The sequence below is a fragment of the Monomorium pharaonis genome, chromosome 5 (assembly GCF_013373865.1).
Source record: "Monomorium pharaonis isolate MP-MQ-018 chromosome 5, ASM1337386v2, whole genome shotgun sequence".
Classification (NCBI taxonomy): domain Eukaryota; kingdom Metazoa; phylum Arthropoda; class Insecta; order Hymenoptera; family Formicidae; genus Monomorium; species Monomorium pharaonis.
Genome location: NC_050471.1, coordinates 6,633,506 through 6,653,746, shown reverse-complemented (window position 1 = coordinate 6,653,746; position 20,241 = coordinate 6,633,506). Strand labels below are relative to the sequence as shown.

The 20,241-nt window shown below is 38.3% G+C and overlaps 3 protein-coding genes across 6 annotated transcripts in view; 2 read left to right on the top strand and 1 right to left on the bottom strand.

Moving 5' to 3' along the window:
- LOC105837890 overlaps positions 1–20,241 on the bottom strand; it is a 150,480-nt gene that overhangs the window by 75,779 nt on the left and 54,460 nt on the right. The gene's annotated exons all lie outside the window — the stretch shown is intronic.
- Positions 8,670–9,921, top strand: LOC118645474. The gene is made up of 2 exons (XM_036286557.1): positions 8,670–9,252; positions 9,324–9,921. Exons 1-2 carry the CDS (start codon positions 9,133–9,135, stop codon positions 9,534–9,536), a joined length of 333 nt encoding a protein of 110 aa, XP_036142450.1. The 5' UTR covers positions 8,670–9,132; the 3' UTR covers positions 9,537–9,921.
- Positions 16,610–18,849, top strand: LOC105837891. Its single transcript, XM_012683053.3, has 2 exons — positions 16,610–17,094; positions 17,474–18,849. The coding sequence occupies exons 1-2, from the start codon at positions 17,083–17,085 to the stop codon at positions 17,759–17,761; spliced, it is 300 nt and encodes a 99-aa protein (XP_012538507.1). The 5' UTR covers positions 16,610–17,082; the 3' UTR covers positions 17,762–18,849.

Genomic DNA, 20,241 nt, shown 5'->3' with positions numbered 1-20,241 from the left:
CAAAATGGGTGGGACGGTATGGTGCGGAGACAATGATCGCGAAACCAAATTTTCATAGTCGGAGTGTTTTTGCAGAAAATTTAATCGCCGTTGAACTTAGAAAACTCGAGGTGAAATTATATAAGCCGATTTATGTAGGCATGTGTATCCTAGATATTTCTAAGACGTGTCTATATGAATTTCACCACGAGTACATGCTACCTCTGTATCGTGACAAATGTAGAGTCATGTATACTGACACCGACAGTCTCATATACCTCGTCGAGTGCGAGGATATTTACGAGACGATGAAACGTGATATTGCTAGGTTCGACACAAGCGATTATCCGGTCGACAACGCGTACGGTATGCCTCTCGAGAATAAAAAAGTTCCGGGCTTGATGAAAGATGAGAATAATGGCGTGATAATGACTGAGTTCGTTGGACTTAGAGCAAAGATGTATGCGTTAAAGGTAGATGGAAAGAAGGACACTAAAAAAGCGAAAGGTGTCAAGAATAATGTAGTAACGCGAACCATAACATTTGATGATTATACCCAGTGTTTGAGAGATGAGATCGAGATGACGCGTAGCCAATCATGTATAAGATCCAAGCTACATAAAGTATATACGGTGTCCGAAACAAAAATCGCTCTAAGTCCATATGATGACAAGAGATACCTTATACCCGATTCAGTTGAAACGTTACCGTGGGGACATTATCGAATACCACTATAATATCTTTAACATTATATGCACATTTAAATTACATGCACATTAAAAATAATTATATATATATTTTTATGTTAAAAACATGTATTAATAAAACATGTATTAATAAAAATGTATTAAGGAAAGGATGATAAAGAAATCTCACATAATATAAAATTAATATAATAATGTATTTGTTAAATTGTACTTTTATGTGAATATAATAAAAACAATTTTTATTGGATTAAATAACAGTGTCTTTATGTATCCATGAATTATGCGATCCATCGAATCCCAGCCACTTGACATAAATATCATCTCCTTTTCTGCGCAATATTTTTTCAACGAGATACACGTCAGGATTTGCAACACGCTGCAGCTCATATTCGTAAAATCCTCCAGCGATAGGTTTTCCAGAGGAATCTTCCAGTACATATGTCACAGGATTGGTACGCTGTACTTTAATAATTTTAAATATCTCCGTAGTCCAATTTGGTGTATAACCCTTCTCAAAAACAGTTTTGAATTTGCTGACACGCACCGAGTCACCGACTTTAAATCGCGCGGGTGCCGCAATTTTTATGTGACTATACACCGTGGTTAAGAGTTTTTTAGCGATTGCAGGCGTAACATCGATAGGTCGCATGCCAGTAGTTCGATGCTTTCGTGCATTGTACTCTGACATGAGATGTGGCAGCAAATTAATCCATCTATAATTTCCATTGAGTGTAAATTGTTTCCACATGACGTTTTTTAATGTTCGGTTAAAGCGTTCGACAACTGATGCTTTCATTATAGAGTATGTAGAATAATGATTGATATTATGTTTATTTAATAGTTTCTGCACGTTGGTGTTATAAAATTCCTTTCCTTTGTCTGTTTGCAAATTTTTCGGACATCTGCCATCTTTCTGAATTATCTTTGCAATCGCAATAGCAACTTCGCTACCGCTCTTGGCCTTCAGCGGTACAGCCCATGCATGCTTGCTCAGCACGTCGATAACGATGAGTATGTAGTGATAACCTCGGTTAAATCGTGTGTAAGGACGCATCTCAACCACATCCGCCTGCCACAGGTCATCGTATCCGTGAACTATGACGCGTCTTCGAGAAAAATTTCTTCTCGCCGGAGCATGCAACTCCTCAACCAACAATTGTTTCTCAGACATGTTCAGAGTATGACATGTAAATGGTGCATATATTCAACGTACTAACTTTTTTACTCAGCACGATGAGTTACTGCGTCGAGCTGTCTTTGAATCTCGTTTAGCGTATGAGCTGTAATTTCAACCTTACTTTGAAGTGTCTCAATCTTCCTCTCGATTTCATCCTGTCGATCCTTTAAAATTTTCACAGTTTGTTGCACGTATCGTTTATTGGCTGCATCACTATCATCTACAGGTAACGCTAAACGTCGAATCTTGCACGACTTTGCATCAAAATCGGTGACAACCATGCAAAGAGCGTTATCACGCATGTAATTTCTGACTAATCCGCTCCATTGATAATATGGTTCCGCACCACCTCTTCCGAGTGATGTTCCAAACTTGTTGATTGACATTTCGATGTTGACTAAATGATTTGTTTCGCGCAGTTTTAATTTATAATAAAACCAGCCTCGCGAAGTTCCTCGATAATTGATAGAATCTCGTTGTCGTGAGCATTGTGCCCTGCCTGGTGTGAGGCCTCGAGCAATCGAAGGCGATCCACAAGCTCGTTGGGATCATCCCAATGAACATAATCGATCTTGTTATTATTTAATGTAATAGCGCTTGATAAACCTTGTCCAACTTTTGCGTCTGTTACTAAGGGTGCAATTATATTTTTATATTTAGACCCTTTGTTACCCATTACTTGATTATGTGCAATATGTCCTCGTCTATATGCATTTGTCACCAATAGAATGTTTTTATAATTTTGCAGGTCATTATTCGTGTACATGTTGGGCATTTTCATGAAAATTAATTCGTACAGACCAGGCGTTCCCGTGTATATTTTACCATCTATAACTATGTTATCATTCTTATGTATGTCGATGCGTTTATCGCCGAGCATCGTTCCAAAGTCGGTGAAGTAAACTCCGTAAACAGTATCTATAATGACTGGTTTTTTACCACTCAGAACAGCCCCCATATATTTTTGACCTAATGGACCATAGTGCATGTGCAACTTTTCACGTCCCTCTCGCGTTTCCAATTGTTGTCGAATAGACGTCACAAGCGGTTCATTGGCTGCTATTTCAAAAACGTCTTCGACGGAAGGTACATGACTGTACGATAAATCACTATCATGTAGTATTTGCGATGTTTCATTCAAATTAGTTGGTACAGTTTTTGATCGTCTCATTTTTTTAACAGGAGTAGAGGTCATTATAGAATTAAACGAAGCGTTTGATCGCTTTCGTTTGGGTTTTGGTTCTGCGTATTCGTCTTCCCCCGAGAAGAACGATTCATTCTTAATCGGATCTGATACATCACCAATAGTGTTTTCAACAATCTGTTTTAATGGTTCGACAATGGGCTTAAAGTGTCTCTCCAACGCCATTTCTTCTTGCACTTTACCCGCTTTCAAAGCGCGATATTTTTTACGAATTGAATCACTTGTTTTCGCAATCTCTTTCACAATCTTCTCACGATCCATATTGTTATCTGTGTTATCCATGTTGAGAAACGCTACTTGGTCAACGTATCAAAAACAACTAACTGCTTTATGGTATTGCGAAGTCATTAAATCCTTTTCGATATCGTCCATCGGCGAGTGCGCTATCCTTATCTATCACTAAAAATCCATACTTTTGTTGCCAACAAGTATGACATAAATTGCTAAAATCCTCATAAGACATGTCGGTATTTACATGATCGTTGTACGCATGTTTTAGATTGGTACCATCCTGCTTGAATAAAATTAGAAAATTTGCATTGTCGCGTATAAGATGTTTCGGTATCTTTGCATACGTCTGACAGAGATAGAAGCAGTCGACATCCACGTGTCGCCCCATTGCAAAGTAGTCTCTTATCGTATCTTGCTTATCACACGCCACGTCATCAAAGATAAAAATGGAATTCGGAAGCGCTTCACTCGGTTGAATGACATCACAGTTATTGGCAAATGCAAAATAACTAACTTCTTCAATCGGTGTCAATAAATTTTCCAAATACAGATATTTCGGTTGTTGTAATGATTTCGAGTACACATACACATTCTCAAAACGTACTCCATGCGGACTTTCCAACAAGCTTATTAATACGTTTGTCTTGCCACAATTTGACGGACCGCAAATTATACCACGTATAGAACTCGGCAACATGTTTCCATGCCTCCTTATTTTTCTTTTGGACATTATTCTGTCATCGAAATTTGTTACTTTAATCGCTGGTGAATGTTGTACGAACCGCATATTTTCTCCCTCTATACTCTGATAAAAACTGACAAAAATTAATAAGACCGATCTATTTATAGAGACGCACCGAGCAAAATTGTTCAGTATGTAAAATGTTTCTCATATTGTCACATCCCTCCGATATACTCGATTTGAGTGTCGAGCAGTTAGAATTCGTGTCGAAACCTATTCTGCTACGCGTGTGTAGCAATTATATCGAATACGTGTGGGACAGGCTTCCGGAACACATAAAGGCTGATACGGAGATTCGAAGCCATCGTCGTTGCTACGAACATTACAATCAATCGTTGCACCAGACGCACATCGACGGCCCCGCACCGTTGATAAAGAATTGTCGCGAATGCCAGCGGTAGGTCGCGGCTTGTTAAATCGTGTGATAAATGCGCTTCCTTTCGAACTGCACATACCAGGATATCAATTTTGCGGTCCAGGTACTAGGTTGAAAAAGCGATTGGCCAGAGGTGATCGGGGTATTAATCCGTTGGACACGGCATGTCGCGAACACGACATTGCATACTCCCAGAGCAACGAACTCACCGATAGACACGCAGCTGATAATATACTCGCTGCGGAAGCGCGAAAACGCATTACAGCGAACGATTCGACTTTCGGAGAAAGAGCTGCTGCAGCAGCCGTTTGGGCAGCTATGAAAACTAAGACAAAAATCGGTATGGGTTTGAAAAAGAAAAAAAGTGATAAAAAGAAGAGAGCGAGTAAACGAATACTTCTGAGAACGAGTAAACGAATACTTCCGGTAGCGAAACGCGGTGGTGTTTTACCCATTCTACCGCTGTTGGGTGTTCTCGGGTCGTTGGTCGGTGGAGCGGCGGGAGTTGCGAAGGCTGTGAATGATAACAAGGCAGCACAGCGTCAGCTGAACGAATTGAAACGTCATAATCGTGTCATGGAAGGTCATGGAGTTTATCTCGCTCCATATAAGCGTGGACAAGGAGTGTCGACGAAAAAAAAAAAAACGTCAAAAAGACGTTAAAAATGCCAAAAGGTGCAACTACCAACATACAATTATTACAGTTAGCGAAACGTATGAGCATTCCACACTTTAGAGGAATTTTTATGCGTACAGCATTACCAACGGTTGGAGCATATCGAAACGAGAGCGGTATTGTAAATTTAGATAACGCTGAAGGATCAGGTACACACTGGATGGCATATGCAAAGAGAGGAAATCGCGCTATATACTTTGATAGTTTCGGCAATCTTAGACCACCGAAAGAACTGGTGCAATATTTAGATGTAACGTGGATCGAGTATAATCACACGCCTTATCAACGTTATGATCAAAGCAACTGTGGCCAACTATGTCTGCGTTTTCTTCAAACAGTTAGTAATCAATTTAAAGGCTAACATTATGCAATTTAACTCAGTATTCGTTTCAACATGTCACTGACGTTTACGGTAACTGGCAAGAGTAGCATCCTCGCGGTAAGCTATTTTCCAGCCGTAGATTTGAGCGATGGCGATTATGAGCTTGGTCTCACAGATTTTGAAACATACTATACCATACCTAATGTAAATTCGTCGAATAACAAATTTTATTATGACAAAGACAACAAGGAAATTACAATTCCCGAAGGATCGTATGAATTGCGTGATATAGATAGATATTTGAAACGCACAATTTTACAATCTCATTCCAATGTTGTGGAAAAGAGAACGTTTCACAAAGAAGATGAAGAAGAAAGCGAATATCCGGTGGTGATTCGTGCTAACAACAATACAATGAAGAGTGAGATTATGTGTGCTTATCAGATAAATTTCTTTAAACCTAACAACGTTGGATCGCTGTTGGGATTTTCATCGCGTATTCTTGAATCGCGAATGTGGCATGAATCGGATGCACCTATAAATATCATAAACGTAAACATTATTCGCATAGAATGTAACGTGACTGCGGGTGCGTACAGCAACGACAAGTGCGTACACACAATACACGAATTTTCGCCGAGGGTGCCACCAGGATATAAGATATCGGAAACGCCTGCACAGATCATTTACCTTCCAATCGTTGCACGGAGCATTACTGATTTGACGATTCGCATTGTGGATCAGGACGGTCAATTACTCGATTTTCGTGGAGAGGAGATTACTGTTAGATTACACGTACGAAGACGATAACGTGAGATGCTCGTGTTGAATGAGCAAGTGAAGGATACAATTTTTACACCAATCAAGAATATTCGACCGTGTGAAATAAATTGTAAGACAGTTAAAAATATTCACTCATCTGATAAAAAGAATCTCACCGCGTCAAACGTTGAATTTTTAAAATCATTGGGATTTATTGTACGAAATATCTAAGATGTCTAAGATCTTGAACATTGGAGGTGAGCCGATCTTTGACGACAGCATCGTCAAGATCGAGACTCATACGTACAATCCGTACGCCAACACCACTTTTGGATACAGCGATGAAATAAGGATACCCATACAACAGCAGGATTTATACACGTTACCATGTGAAAGTTTTCTCTACGTCGAAGGAAGATTGGTAAAGAAGAAAGACGATACGGATAAAGATGAGATAAATCTCGGAAATAATTGCGTGGCGTTCATGTTTGATGAAATTCGATATGAACTCAACGGTGTGGAAATTGACCGCAACAGAAACGTTGGAATAACCAGCACTCTCAAGAACTATGTATCGTTGTCATATGACAAAGCAGTAATTATGCAGAATGCAGGATGGGAATTTTCGTATAACCTACCGGAAGGATACTTCAACTTTTGCGTACCGCTTAGTGTATTATTAGGCTTTTGCGAAGATTACAAACGCGTGATTGTTAACGCTCGTCATGAATTGATTTTGATACGAGCGCGCAACGATAACAATTCTATCGTTGGAAATTCTACGGCTCAACCGGAAATTGAATTATTTAAAGTGCAGTGGCGAATGCCGCATGTTACGTTAAACGAAGTCAACAAATTATCTTTGCTGCGAGCTTTGGAGAGTGGACAATGTCTAAGTATGAGTTTTCGCTCCTGGGATCTGTATGAGTATCCTTTGCTGCAGAGTACGACGAAACATTCATGGGCTGTTAAAACTGCAATTCAGCTCGAGAAACCGCGCTTCGTTATTTTCGCACTGCAGACAGGTCGAAAAAATATCATGTCTCAAGATGTTACGATCTTTGACGACTGTAATTTAACCAATGTAAAACTTTATTTAAACTCTGAATTTTATCCGTATGACGATATGAATTTAGACTTTCGTAAATCTAGATATGCCATTCTATATGACATATATCGACGTTTTGGTAAATCTTATTATGGATATGAGTGTGAAACACTGCTAAATGTAATCACATTCCTGGAAAAAGGACCTTTTGCGGTCATTGACTGTTCGCGACAAAACGAATCCGTCAAGAGTGCTACCGTAGATGTGCGCATAGAATTTGATTGCAAGGAAAATGTTCCTGCGAATACTACCGCTTATTGTCTCATTTTACATGATCGTGTAATTGAATATTGTCCGTTGTCCAACGTAGTGCGCAAAATCATGTAACATTAAACTGATAAAAACTGAGATATTTGGTATTAAATTACAGTCTTGAAGAGTTACTCATAATGATCGTACCGACATTTGTGGATCTGCAAGGATTTATTGTCGATAAAAAATTTATCGTAAAGGAAGTAGCGGTACTGAAAAAAGGAACTGTTCTCGCACATTATATTTTTGCTAGCCCCATGCCATGGCGTGTTCTTACAAAATCCGACAAGTCTTGTGCTTCTTGGTTGATTGCATATCATCATGGATTGCAATGGAAAGACGGGATGATACCGTACAGCATGGCGAAACGTCTGATTACATCTGCTGTGTGTAATACGGATGACAGCAATACTATCATATACGTTAAGGGACTTCAGAAACGAGAATGGTTGACGGACATGCTTGATACCGATGATGGGATATATATCAAGACTTTGGATGCAGATTATGAAGACATTAAATCTTTAAATAATCTAGATGTTATTAATACTATACGATGTGAAAAACATATTAAGAATTGTGCATTACAAAATGTATTTAAAATATATAACTGGTGGTCACAATATCAAAATAATTGTGGAATTTTTTCAAAATAAAGAAAAATAAAATGCAATAAAATGTTTTCTATCCTTTTCCCATATAAGATATATAGATGTATGAAATGGATATAAGATATATGTAGGAAGATGTATGAAATGGAATATGATATGTTTAATATCTTAGTACTACTACTACAATCTTAATATGCTCTTTGACTGAGACGTTGACCGAGATAATATAAGACGATCTCGTTGATAAATCACGTACGATAGAAAAAATTATATGAAGTCACGTACGATAGAAAAAATTATACTTTAACACAACTTTTTTCAATTTATTTCACAAGTGATAGTTCAATATCGGTTCGATGGCTATATGATATAGTTTGATAGCTGTACGATGCGGTTCAATATCGGTTCGATAGCTGTATGATACAGTTTGATAGCTGTACGATGCAGTTCAATATCGGTTTGATAGCTGTATGATACAGTTTGATAGCTGTACGATGCAGTTCAATATCGGTTCGATAGCTGTATGATACAGTTTGATAGCTGTACGATGCAGTTCAATATCGGTTCGATATCTGTATGATGCAGTTTGATAATGTCTGATATAGATGTATGAAATGGTTTGGAATATGTTTAATGATTTTTATTTCGAACGAGATGTTAACTGAGACGTTAACCAAGACAGCATTATAAAGCTTTGAAATGAGAATGCGTGCAGATAAAAAAATTCCACAAAGCTGACACGGCTTTTTCAAATTCATCTCTCAAGTGAGAGTAACGCACATCTTTAGTCTACTGCTTCTCGACGGTGCAGACAGATCGTACAAACTTGTGAACAAAACTTGTGAACAAAACTTGTGAAAATGCAGAGCATCCGCATTGAATATCCTGTCACTGGCGTAAGTGATAGTGCAAGTTTATGACAGGTGAAGTGTAAAAAATTAAATAATAATAATTATTTTGTTTTTAGTATGTATGCGTTGATGGGATGCCGGTTCGACGGGTCGTTATAAACAACGAGGTACGCGTGGAGGTACCACTTCCAGGTCCTCCAATCAACATCCCTTTAGGAGGGTTATTGTCGGTGCGCGAGTCAATAACTAATCAAGTAAGTTTTTAGACATTTATATTTTAAAAAGATGTTAAATTATAAGATTCTAAAAAATGCTAATTTTTTAGCCATGGATCTACCGAGAGGATATCAGAATACCCGGTTTTATCAATATTAACAGGAAATTTTGGACGCATTGGAGAAGGGATTTATTAAGAGCGCAGAACGACGATGTATTAGAACGTTCGTGCGGCCTATTTGGCGAAGCCGACGTGTGGGACCTGCGCCGTCTATTCAGCATGCGTCCTTTAATAGACGAAAATCATGAAGTTTGGATATAAATACATAAATATATGAATATATGAATATATAAATGATTAATTTTGGATATAATTATATAAATATATAAATATAAAGTTATATAAATATATAATATGCGTTCTCTTTCTCACTCCCTTCCCTCGCTTTCAGTTGCACTCATCCCACCCATTAAATACAATATTCTCACTCTCTACACTCATCGCACGCTCTCGCTCACACATACCGCATGCTACACATCGCATACTATTCATCACGTTCTCTCCTTCCCACCCGTTATATCCATATTCCCGCATGCTCTCTCACTTACACTCATCACATGTTCTCACTCATACACATCGCATACTATCCATCACGTTCTCTCGCTCCCACCCATAACGTAGTACATTCTCGTTCGCTTGGCAGCGGCGGCGGCGGCGGCTGCGGCGGCGGCGGCGGCGGCGGCGGCGGCGGCGGCGGCGGCGGCGGCGGCGGCGGCGGTCGCGGACCCCGATTCCCCCTCTCCCGCTCCGGGTCGCGGACCCGAAAATACCGCGTCAGCAATTTCCGCACCGCGAGATCCTCCTCCCCGCGTGACGTCATACCCCCGCGCCTACCGGTACCCCCCGCACACCCCTCTCCCGCTCCCGGGTCGCGGACCCGAAAATACCGCGTCAGCAATTTCCGCACCGCGAGATCCTCCTCCCCGCGTGACGTCATACCCCCGCGCCTACCGGTACCCCCCGCACACCCGCACCCCCCTCGGAGCCCCGTAGTTAGAACTGTCATAGTATTAACTACTCTTATCTCATTTCATGTTCTTCGCCATCCCCTTCGGAACAGCATTCGGTCTCCAAAACGGCTAGGGCGAACGAAGGTAGGAAACGCGGCAGGAAGAGGAGGCGGTAAAGGTGAGGGATGAGAGGTGCCGCGGCACATTGTTCCCTCATGGAATCCGGAGGTTCGCGCAATTATTTTCGAGCGGCCATCCGACGAACGGAAATCCACTCCGTCGTCGTGAAACAAAGTCTCCCCCTTTCTCCCGAGGGTCTCGGGGGATGGGTGGAGGACGGACGTAGGAGGGAACGAGGAGGATGGGCACATACGCGAGAGAGGACCCTCTCGAGGCACGCAGTTTCCGGCGTTATCGATCCCTCCGCTCACCCGACCTCTGTCCTCCGCATTCACGTCGGCAGGCAGGATCCACCCTCTCTACCCTCTGGAAAACGAAGAGATAGGGTTTCGCATCTACTCACGAAACCTTAAGCCGCCGTTTATTACGACTTTCACTTAGCGTCGTACAATTTTCGGTCTCCTACCACTCTTTTGCCGCCGTATTAGGCAATAGGATATTCTCCTTCTTTTTCGTGGTCGGGCTACTCCTTGCTTAAAACGATATTTCTGATTGCGTTTCGGTGAGACCGACAAAGCGTTTCCAGATCACTGGAATTTATTTCATGGAGCTCTCAATCGGAGACAATATTTCTTGAAATGGAATAGAGAAATTCAGAGAAGAATCAAATATGAAATTGAATCAAAACGAAGGTAACTTAAAATGAGCTATTCCTTTTATTTTATTCATATGATTAGCTCATAAAACTTAGCTCGTTAAGATTTAATTTCTGATTATCATTACTTCAAATTATAAATAATTATTGTTTAAATTCTATTTATACAATTAATTTACAATTTAATTAATTGCTTTTTAATGTAGAATACTGTCTATTTGAATTTGCAAAGCTCAGGTTTTGGTTAAAAAGAATATTGACTCTGAAGAAAAATCCGTCGATAAAAAAGACATTTCATCTAATACTCGATAGTCGATTGTCCTTTATCCTACCGTTTACTTGAGACAATGAAATATCGATGCTTCTATTCCGAGATACTCGTTCGGCGCTTATCTATAATGAATTTAAAGTTGTCCCCCGAGCGAAAATCGATCCATTCGCGACGATCCGATTCGAATTGTGATTGGGAGTTCAATACCGACGGCAGCAATCGACTAACCAAGGGATCAACGCCATTCGACTTCCCATTTGATCGGAAAAGCTATTGCGGATTCCGCCAGCGCAAATATGCACGGAAATCGAATATCGGACGCCACCGTCGTCATCGTTTGCAATAAGTTGACTTTCGAACATTTATTTAAAAAACTCTACCCAGCCGGCTAGCCAGCCGGAAATCGATTGAATAAATCGTTTCATCCTGCATGGATTGTTCATCGACGCTTCTCATCGAAGATAATTCTCTAGCGTTGCAAAATTCAAATTCGATCATCTAAAGCAGTCGCAACATTATAAAATTTTTCATCAAACTTCTCTATACAAATTCGCAATTTTAAAAAATTTAGCAGTTTTGTCTTATAATTCTTGCTGTAATATTAAAAAAAATTTTTTTAATAAATTGTATATTATTATTATAACTTTTATTGCGCGCATTTGCTGCATTAATGTTACAGTATTATGTTATTAAAAAAATATGAATGTAATATATTTTCTTAAAGCATTGTATTGAATCCACTCAATTTATACTTTCTAAAGAATAAAATGTGTCTTTACTTAAAACTGCAATATTTAGCTCAAAACTGAATTAAAACTTTTTAGTCGTATATCATTTTATTATTCCTAAAACTATGACAATTTTTTTTCACGCGCAAAAAAGAACATGTAGGATAGAATTGGCATACCGGTGCACAGTATAAGGTAATAGGTATCAGAGTAGCTTTCTTTCAGACTTCTCTTGCATTTTACGCTTTCCTGAAAGTACAAAAAACGGAGTGCTATGACTTTGTAAAAACGACGACGACAAAGGGAAACAACCGTTCGTATAGAGTATAGAGGATCGACGTGCGTCGACTGCTACTAGTGAAAGAGAAATAAGACAAAAAAGGAAGAAAGTGACAAATGTAAGACAAAAGGATGAAGCGGCAGAAAGAAGCGAACAAAACCGAATATAAGACAAAAGTATGCATGATGTAAAAGAGAGACACGAATAATATAGCAATAATTCAAGTTTAAGAGACCCAAAGGATCTTTCAAAATTACAAAATACGGTAGAACGTGAAAATTTTATATTCCGGAAAAATTGATAACACAACGAGAAAATATATTAATTTATATAATTTATATTAAATTAGTCACATCAATTCGTTGTCATTACATTTCTTATTAAAATTAATATTTTGTTTTAATTTTTTTTTTGCGAATTTGATGTAATTGTTAATAATTTCTTTCATTCTCTTCCTTTTGTGATTTAAGAACGTCCTGATATCATTCTAACATATTTGCGGTTCTCCGGAATATCGCGTACACTCGTCCGGCGAAAACACATACGCGCCTGCATCGGAAGTTTACGCGAGCTGTGTTGTAACGAGTATGACATCGCCGACAGCAGACAGCGCGTATAGTAGTGTTATTACGTATACGAGTTGCGACGACACGGCATCAGGGACACCGAGCTGCTTACGGGGCCGAGTCGCTACCAGAATTACAAACGGAGAAGAGTGACTGGAGAGAAGAACGGAGCAGCAGCGATGGAGTCGGAAAATGACGGATGTCGCCTAGGCAATTACGAGAGCTCTTTCATCACGAGAAACCGGAAGAGAGGAAAAAGAGTAAAGCTTAAGCGCTGTAGGTTTCTTTACGAAATTTATCTTGTAAACAAAAAAAAAATTAAAGAAGAGTAAATATCCCTCTCAGACAATTTATGCAAAAGATTAAGTTCCTTAATTTGTCATCACAAAAAGAAGAAATTTAAAATTCTCTCTCAAGAAATAAAAGAAACATTTGCCAACACTAAAATATGTTCTATTACAATTTCATTTTAATATTGCTTTAAGCAAGTAAAATTTTTTTGACATTTTTCTTAAGCTTGAACTTTTCGAAAATAATTTTTTACAACATACGTTTTTATATTTGTCTATCGCATTATAAAAAAAATGGCGGTGAGTTTTTTCTCGTCTTTAAATTCAATGTTATACGTGACGAAAAAATAGAATGCAATTACGGTCATTTCTCTATCCTCAAAGTGCACTGAAGATTTAAATCGATACTTCAGATGCAGAAATCTCTCCGAATCGGAAAAAAATGCGAGATATTCTTTGCTCGTCCCGGCAAACGAAATGGCGCAGGTTTACACTCGTTTTAGAGTCCTTTTTATCTCCGGTTTACGGAGCGAGCCTGTCGAATAGCCAATCACGAGAGTCCTGTGGGAAAAAAGCGAAATAACTGGCGCAATCGACGGATTTTCTTCTCCAATCGAAATTGTTATTTCATGATACATACGTGGATAAATATCATTCTTATCGCTTGATTTTTCTATATGTAAGAAAAAAATATATTTAATATTATAAATAAAGTATTAAATAATTTTATTATTAATTATTATATTATTTTTTAGATATAATAGCTTTATTAAATTTATTATTAATATAAATTTACTAATTAAATAATAATTTTTGAATTTATTTATTACATAAAAATGTTAAGAAATAAAAAATAATTAATACACTTTTTATATTTAAGAGATTTTTAAATTCCTGTGGACCTTCTGATATCCTATTTTATTTGTAAAAGTAATTAAAATTATTAGCTTTTAATTTCCTTTTGATAAAAGAAGCTTTTAGAAAAATTAAATAAACTCTTTTATCTTTTTCTCGTGCTACTCAATATTGCATTTTGTAAATATGTTGTTCTCAATATGTCATTATATCGTAGAAAAATAACGGAGAGTTTCAAGTGGTAAAATATAAATAAAATTATGATAATTTTGTCGTTGCCAATGGCGAATATTCCAACAAAGATTATTCTCCTTAACGTCCGGATCGATGAAGAGCCACTCGGTATGCTAATACCGACGCGACGCGGATAAAAATGCTGGCAATCAGCGTTTGTATGAAAAACACTCCTCCGACACCCCTCTGACATCCGTTCTGACAAACCGCCCTCCCGCTCCCGACGTCGCTTTGCGATGCTGCGATATTACTCGAGTCTTGCCTTCGCGAGCTAACAAGTCGCTCTGTTCTCTTCTTGGCTTTCTTTCACCGTTGACTCAGGAGCGGAAAATAACTGGAACTTTGGACGGATAATGCGACACGCCCGCCACCCTCTGCCACCCTCCCGAGCCATCCTTCGTGGACTCTGCGACTTTTCTACGGATTTTCGTCGGAAATCTTCTTTATTCGTCAGCTTTCTCAAAATGAGTGAGATAACAGAAGTAATGGCTTGTGCTAAAACGCTATCCGGATATAATAGCCATTGTATTTCATTGTCTCGTTAGTTGACTGTTATTAGAATATATCTAATTCGATATCTTTTAGTCGAAAACCAGATATTAAACGGCACGGTAAAATCAAAATTTTATATAAATAATTAATGATATTTCTCTATTGTTATATACAATATTACAACTCAGCTCAAATATTACACTTTATATTACATTTTTTAAATAAAATATTAAATATAATATTACATTAAATATAAATATCTACGTGATATAATTTGCACAATATCTTAGAATCAGCCTTGTCTCTTTAAAAACACACTATTATTCTTTAGCATAAAGTTTAATAGCAGTAACAGCGTTCAAACGAAAGACTTTAATGTTCATAAGAAATAACTTGTATATATTTCGATTTTCATCGATTCTAAAACGTTGTTTCGTAAATGTTCCTGTGCCGTAATACAACAAGATGGGATCGTCGAGGCGCCGAAAGAAGATCATCGACAACGATGCACAATTTCGGAGCTGCGATGCCGAACAGAGCATTGTTTCGCGCAAGAAACTGCAACCGACTGCAGCGACAGACCCTCATGAAAAATTGACCTCCGACACTGAAAAGAGCGTAACACTGTGTTTCCAGCGCGATAAGTGGACCTGAATAAAATATGATTAACGACGGACCGTTACTCTTGTGCCAAGTACTGCAGCTACTATGTCGGGAGAGACATGTATCGCGTGTGCTTTTCGTCTCTCGCTTTAACATTGTCGTCGTACGAAACAATTTCGGACGGTAAATCATGCCAAGAATTCTTACGTCCGCGACCGCGCGCTAACGAAATATATTCTAATGACAAATTCTTTGAGGACCTCAAATGTGATTCCCTTTGAATATTTAATAAAGATTTACCAACCGCTATTATTTTCTCTTTAATTTCGACGCTAAATATAGCAAATAAATATAATATCTATTATAGTAAAATACAAACTTTAACTACTAAGCGGGCTTATATTTAAATTAGTACACGAAAAGAAAAATTTTGCTAAAGCATCTAAAAATTTAGCAGACAAAATTTACAGAATTTATTTATTTCGAATAAGTAATATTTTTATAGTTTAGAAAGATTTTATTTGAAATAAATATATTAATTTTTTATTAAATATATGTTATTAGTATTATCCAAATAATTACTTATTTGAATCAAGTATCTTTTTCTGCCAGTGCAGAATATGTAGAGAATTCCGTCTCCGATAAACGATCACGGTTTTACGCGATTAGCTTGCCGTAGGAGCTCAGCCGAGAAATCCTGACTGGCAAATTGGATTCTATTGGGCTCGCGATTTTCAGGCACCATTAACGATCGACGCTTGGCCCTGCGGGAGACTGCGGGAGGCCTGCTCAATGGCGCGGGGACCATTTGGGCTCCGTGGCCGCGAACTGGGTCCAATCGGGTACAAGGCTAGAATAGCTAAATCGTAGCCCCACGTTGTGAAAATTGCCGTGACGGCCGCGATCGCACGGAATATAAATTAACAATCAATATCGACAGTTTTATATAAAAAAAGTCCCAACTTTTTTATTCTTCGCAAAAATTTACAGTCGTTATTAACTGTAAATTTCGTATTCTTTGCTCAAAATATTAATGACTACTATTAAGCGTATTTTAATTAGAAAATATCTTCGATAGAAACAAACACAAAAAAAATTTCTAAAATTTGGGAGAATCGCATTTGAGCACTGCAGAACCCAAATAGATCGACTCCACTTGTAAATTTCTTGATTTTGATATCAAAGCATAACACAATATAAATTTATAATAAATTTATAATTTTATAAATTATAAATTTATAATAATAAATTTATAACTTTATTATAAATCGTATCCTAATACTTTTTATTTCATAAAATTGATCGGTTTTGGTTATCGAGAACTGCATTTCTTCTCTTTGTCATTTCTTCTCTTGCATTATTTATATTTTAATTCTGACCGAAACGTCAACAACTCGCGGTTATTCGAATGCGACACAGTACAGAGATTCGCATATCATAGGATTTTCTAAACACGACGATCGCCTGGAAGCGGCGCGGAGCATCGAAAAATTCTTACGTCTCCGTTTGGACGGCGGCCAAGGACGGGTTGCTCAACTTCGATGGTCGCATCTACATTCCCGATGGTGCTCTCCGCCGTACAATGTCACCAGAACAATAATTGCTATGCGCGATTACGCCAGTTGAAAGCATTAATCGCGAGTCGGTGCACGTACTCCTGAGTGCGTATAAAAGTGCGCCACCCCGAGAGCACGAGCATCAATCGATCTTCGATCTTCGAACTCTCCGAGGCTTTCACGATCCTCTTTCAACAGCCAGCAGACATGAAATACTTCGTGAGTAAAACAATTACATTTCTCTTCGTGATATCAAGATTGATCAAATGTTACTGTGTGATAGGAACACTAATGGTTGACCGAAAGATTCTAGAGTGACTTTCGAACGATAACACTTTGCGATATTCACTGAATTTTAACGTGGAAAACATCGAATTCGAACATTGAGAAAAAAATCATCGTAATCCCTCGAACACCTCACAATCAATAATCAAAGTAGAACGAGACGTTTTCCTTATTTTACACTAATCTCAAGTATCATAATTAATATTATAACTTCCATAGTCTGAAGTTTCATTTAATTTCACGTATTAACCCTTTAAAAAAAACCCTTCAATGCGGTGACACACCTTTAAATACTTCTCTTTGACATTTACAGGCTATCGCCCTGTTCGCCCTGGTGGCCGTCGCGGCCCTCACGGAGGCGAAGCCCACCGGCGGGGTGGAGTCCATCGAACCGGCGCGGGCCGAGGCCACCTCGTCGGAAGCAGCCAGGAACAAGCGAGGGTTGCTGCTGAGCGCGGCGTACACGTCGCCGATCGCTTACAGTGCATACACCGCGCCGGCCGTAGCGTACTCCGCATACAGCTACCCCTACGCGTACACGGCCTATTCGGGCTACCCCTATTACGCCGCCGCCTACAGCGCGCCCTATTACTTGGCCTAGATACGCGGCACACACCCGAGCCCGAGGAAACACGCCAAATTATACCGGCCAGTCTCCCTCCGATTTCAATGACGACAACCGCCGACAACCTGATTGGACGCATAAGGAGGAACACTCGAGCGACATCACGTAAGACAGTTTAACATCGGCAGAATCAACATCTCGAACGGAATATATTCGCTATGTCGAATGAATTCCGCTTTCGTCGAGAAGAGCGTTCGATTCGGTCACCAGTGAAATGGGTTATCTATTATTTGCTTGAATTCGATTCTCGAAAGGGATTTTATTTAAGGTACCTTACTCGGGTTGTGCAGGGTTCTTTGCGAAATTATTCAGGAGTCATGCAGGCACGCGAAAAGATAATGGACGGGATATAAATAGCCATTTGTATGCACAGTAAGATTCCACAGGAAGTCCGCAAATAAACAGGAAACAAACCATAATAAGAACCAGGCCTTATTCGAGTGAGGTACCTTCACTTTTGTTACCGGTAATACCTCTTGCAGTTATGTCTGTAAACTATGTGTCATTGGTTCTCTAAGGAAAATACTTGTACGTTTGTATGATCTGTTTGAACACTTATTACACTATTACACTATTACATATATGCACGTACACCAACATACAGTATCTTCTATTAAATAGTCTACATATTTACGTAAAAATGAATGAAACGGACCGTCCACCATCTGGATTTGTACAGAGAGAATCATTCGTGCAACGTAATACGTGCTATATTGCCCTTCATTGTGTAAAAAAGATTATTGATAAAGCGTTGTCAAGAATGTCTCTTTGTGCATACAATGCATTTATAGATCGTATAATTCAGTGAATATACCTCAATTATATAATCAAATGCATTGTATTCTCCTATGTCGCTTAAATATCTGTATGAATCTAAATTTTCGCGAGAAGAATATCCGCAGCGTGATCCTGTACAATATCTCTTATCATATAAAATATTAACAAAAAAAATTGACGAAACGTTGCTAATTATTCTTCGCGCTTGTATCTTCTATAAGATATATGCTGTATAAATCATGTAAATCACTAAAAAAAATATATATAACGCACATAATGCAATAATATAATATTCGAAATGTTTCTCTCTTTCCTATTACCTTAAATTCCTTTCCTATTACCAGTAAAATTTATTAGTAAGACCGACGCCGTATTTCTCGACAAATGTAAATCCGACTTTTCCTCCAATGTAAAAATTTGGGATAAAAGATGTAATTAATATTTAATACTAAAGGGTCTCGCTTGATATATTTTTACTTTTATTCCCCTTAAGAGAAGTTAATTTCCACCCGCTTTACACAAACGGAATATTAATCGAGGCATACTTACAAAAGTAGAATATTTAATGTTAAGTTATTAAAGTTAATCAAACTAAAATTACAAGGCGCGGAAGGTCGGTATGAACGTCGGAAAAATGTCCCGTTTGACCTAAATATCGCGGGATGTTACTCTCGTAAGCAGATAGAACTGTACCATCGCCGACGACGACGAATGCATTTTTAAACCCACGCCTTTAGCAAGAGTTTAGAGACACTTGCGGGAAGAATGGTGGCGCAATGTGCCGCGGAAAATTCCTGCAAGAGATCTCGAAAATAGAGTTTAATACCGTTTTACAGAATATGAAAATATCTCGCTCCTCTCCTCTTACTTAACTTATTTCTTCGTTAAGGATAAAAAAAATATTCAGTCATAAATTTCTTTAACTTTTTATTGCATTTTTATTATTTATTATTTCTTCATATTCAACAATTTTGCAAACTTACAAGTTTTTTTATATCTTACTATTTACTAATCACTTCATCTTTTTATACAACATTTTGTCATTTTTAGATAGTTTAATGTGTTTTGTATAATTAAAAAAAATTGAATCAACGTTTCTTAAACTAATATTAATAAACAATAATGAACGATCATAAAATTGTATCCTTTTAATAAACATAAAGAATTTTAACAAAACCAATTCCTTTTTCATCACAACCAAACAATGTAGATTTTAAAATTTAATAAAATAACGCTGTATATCAGCTTGTAGTCTATTTAACTTAACGATGGAGGTATATCTGTTGCTTCACGAATCAACGATAACGGATAGTCAATGCTCGGGAAATCTAAACGACTAGAAGCGTTTCAATGGACGAGAAGCGTTGATAAAATTGGCGCGCGTTGCACATCGAATAAAATATATCGGGCGAAAGTGCACTCCGCAACCTGTCAGGAAAACGAGGGAAAGGGTTTACAACCGCAGCCTCGACAACTCGGGCGTGGAAAAACTTTTAATTGCTTCGTTTAATTGCTACCGTTAACCGTCTCGTAGTAATTAAGTTGACACATCTGTCGTCGTCCCGGTGCGCTAAATTATACCGGAATTATTTCGCGCCGCGAGAAATGAAGAATTCTAAGACTTCATGCTGGTCTTATCCTCGGAGAGAAAATGCACAAGATATATTCCAAGAAGTTAA

What these genes read in the sequence shown, in the direction of transcription:
- LOC118645474 (XM_036286557.1), top strand. Translation starts at nt 9,133, where the DNA reads ATGCCGGTTCGACGGGTCGTTATAAACAACGAGGTACGCGTGGAGGTA. An exon ending in GCGAGTCAATAACTAATCAA is followed by an intron (nt 9,253 to 9,323) that starts GTAAGTTTTTAG and finishes CTAATTTTTTAG; the next exon opens with CCATGGATCTACCGAGAGGA.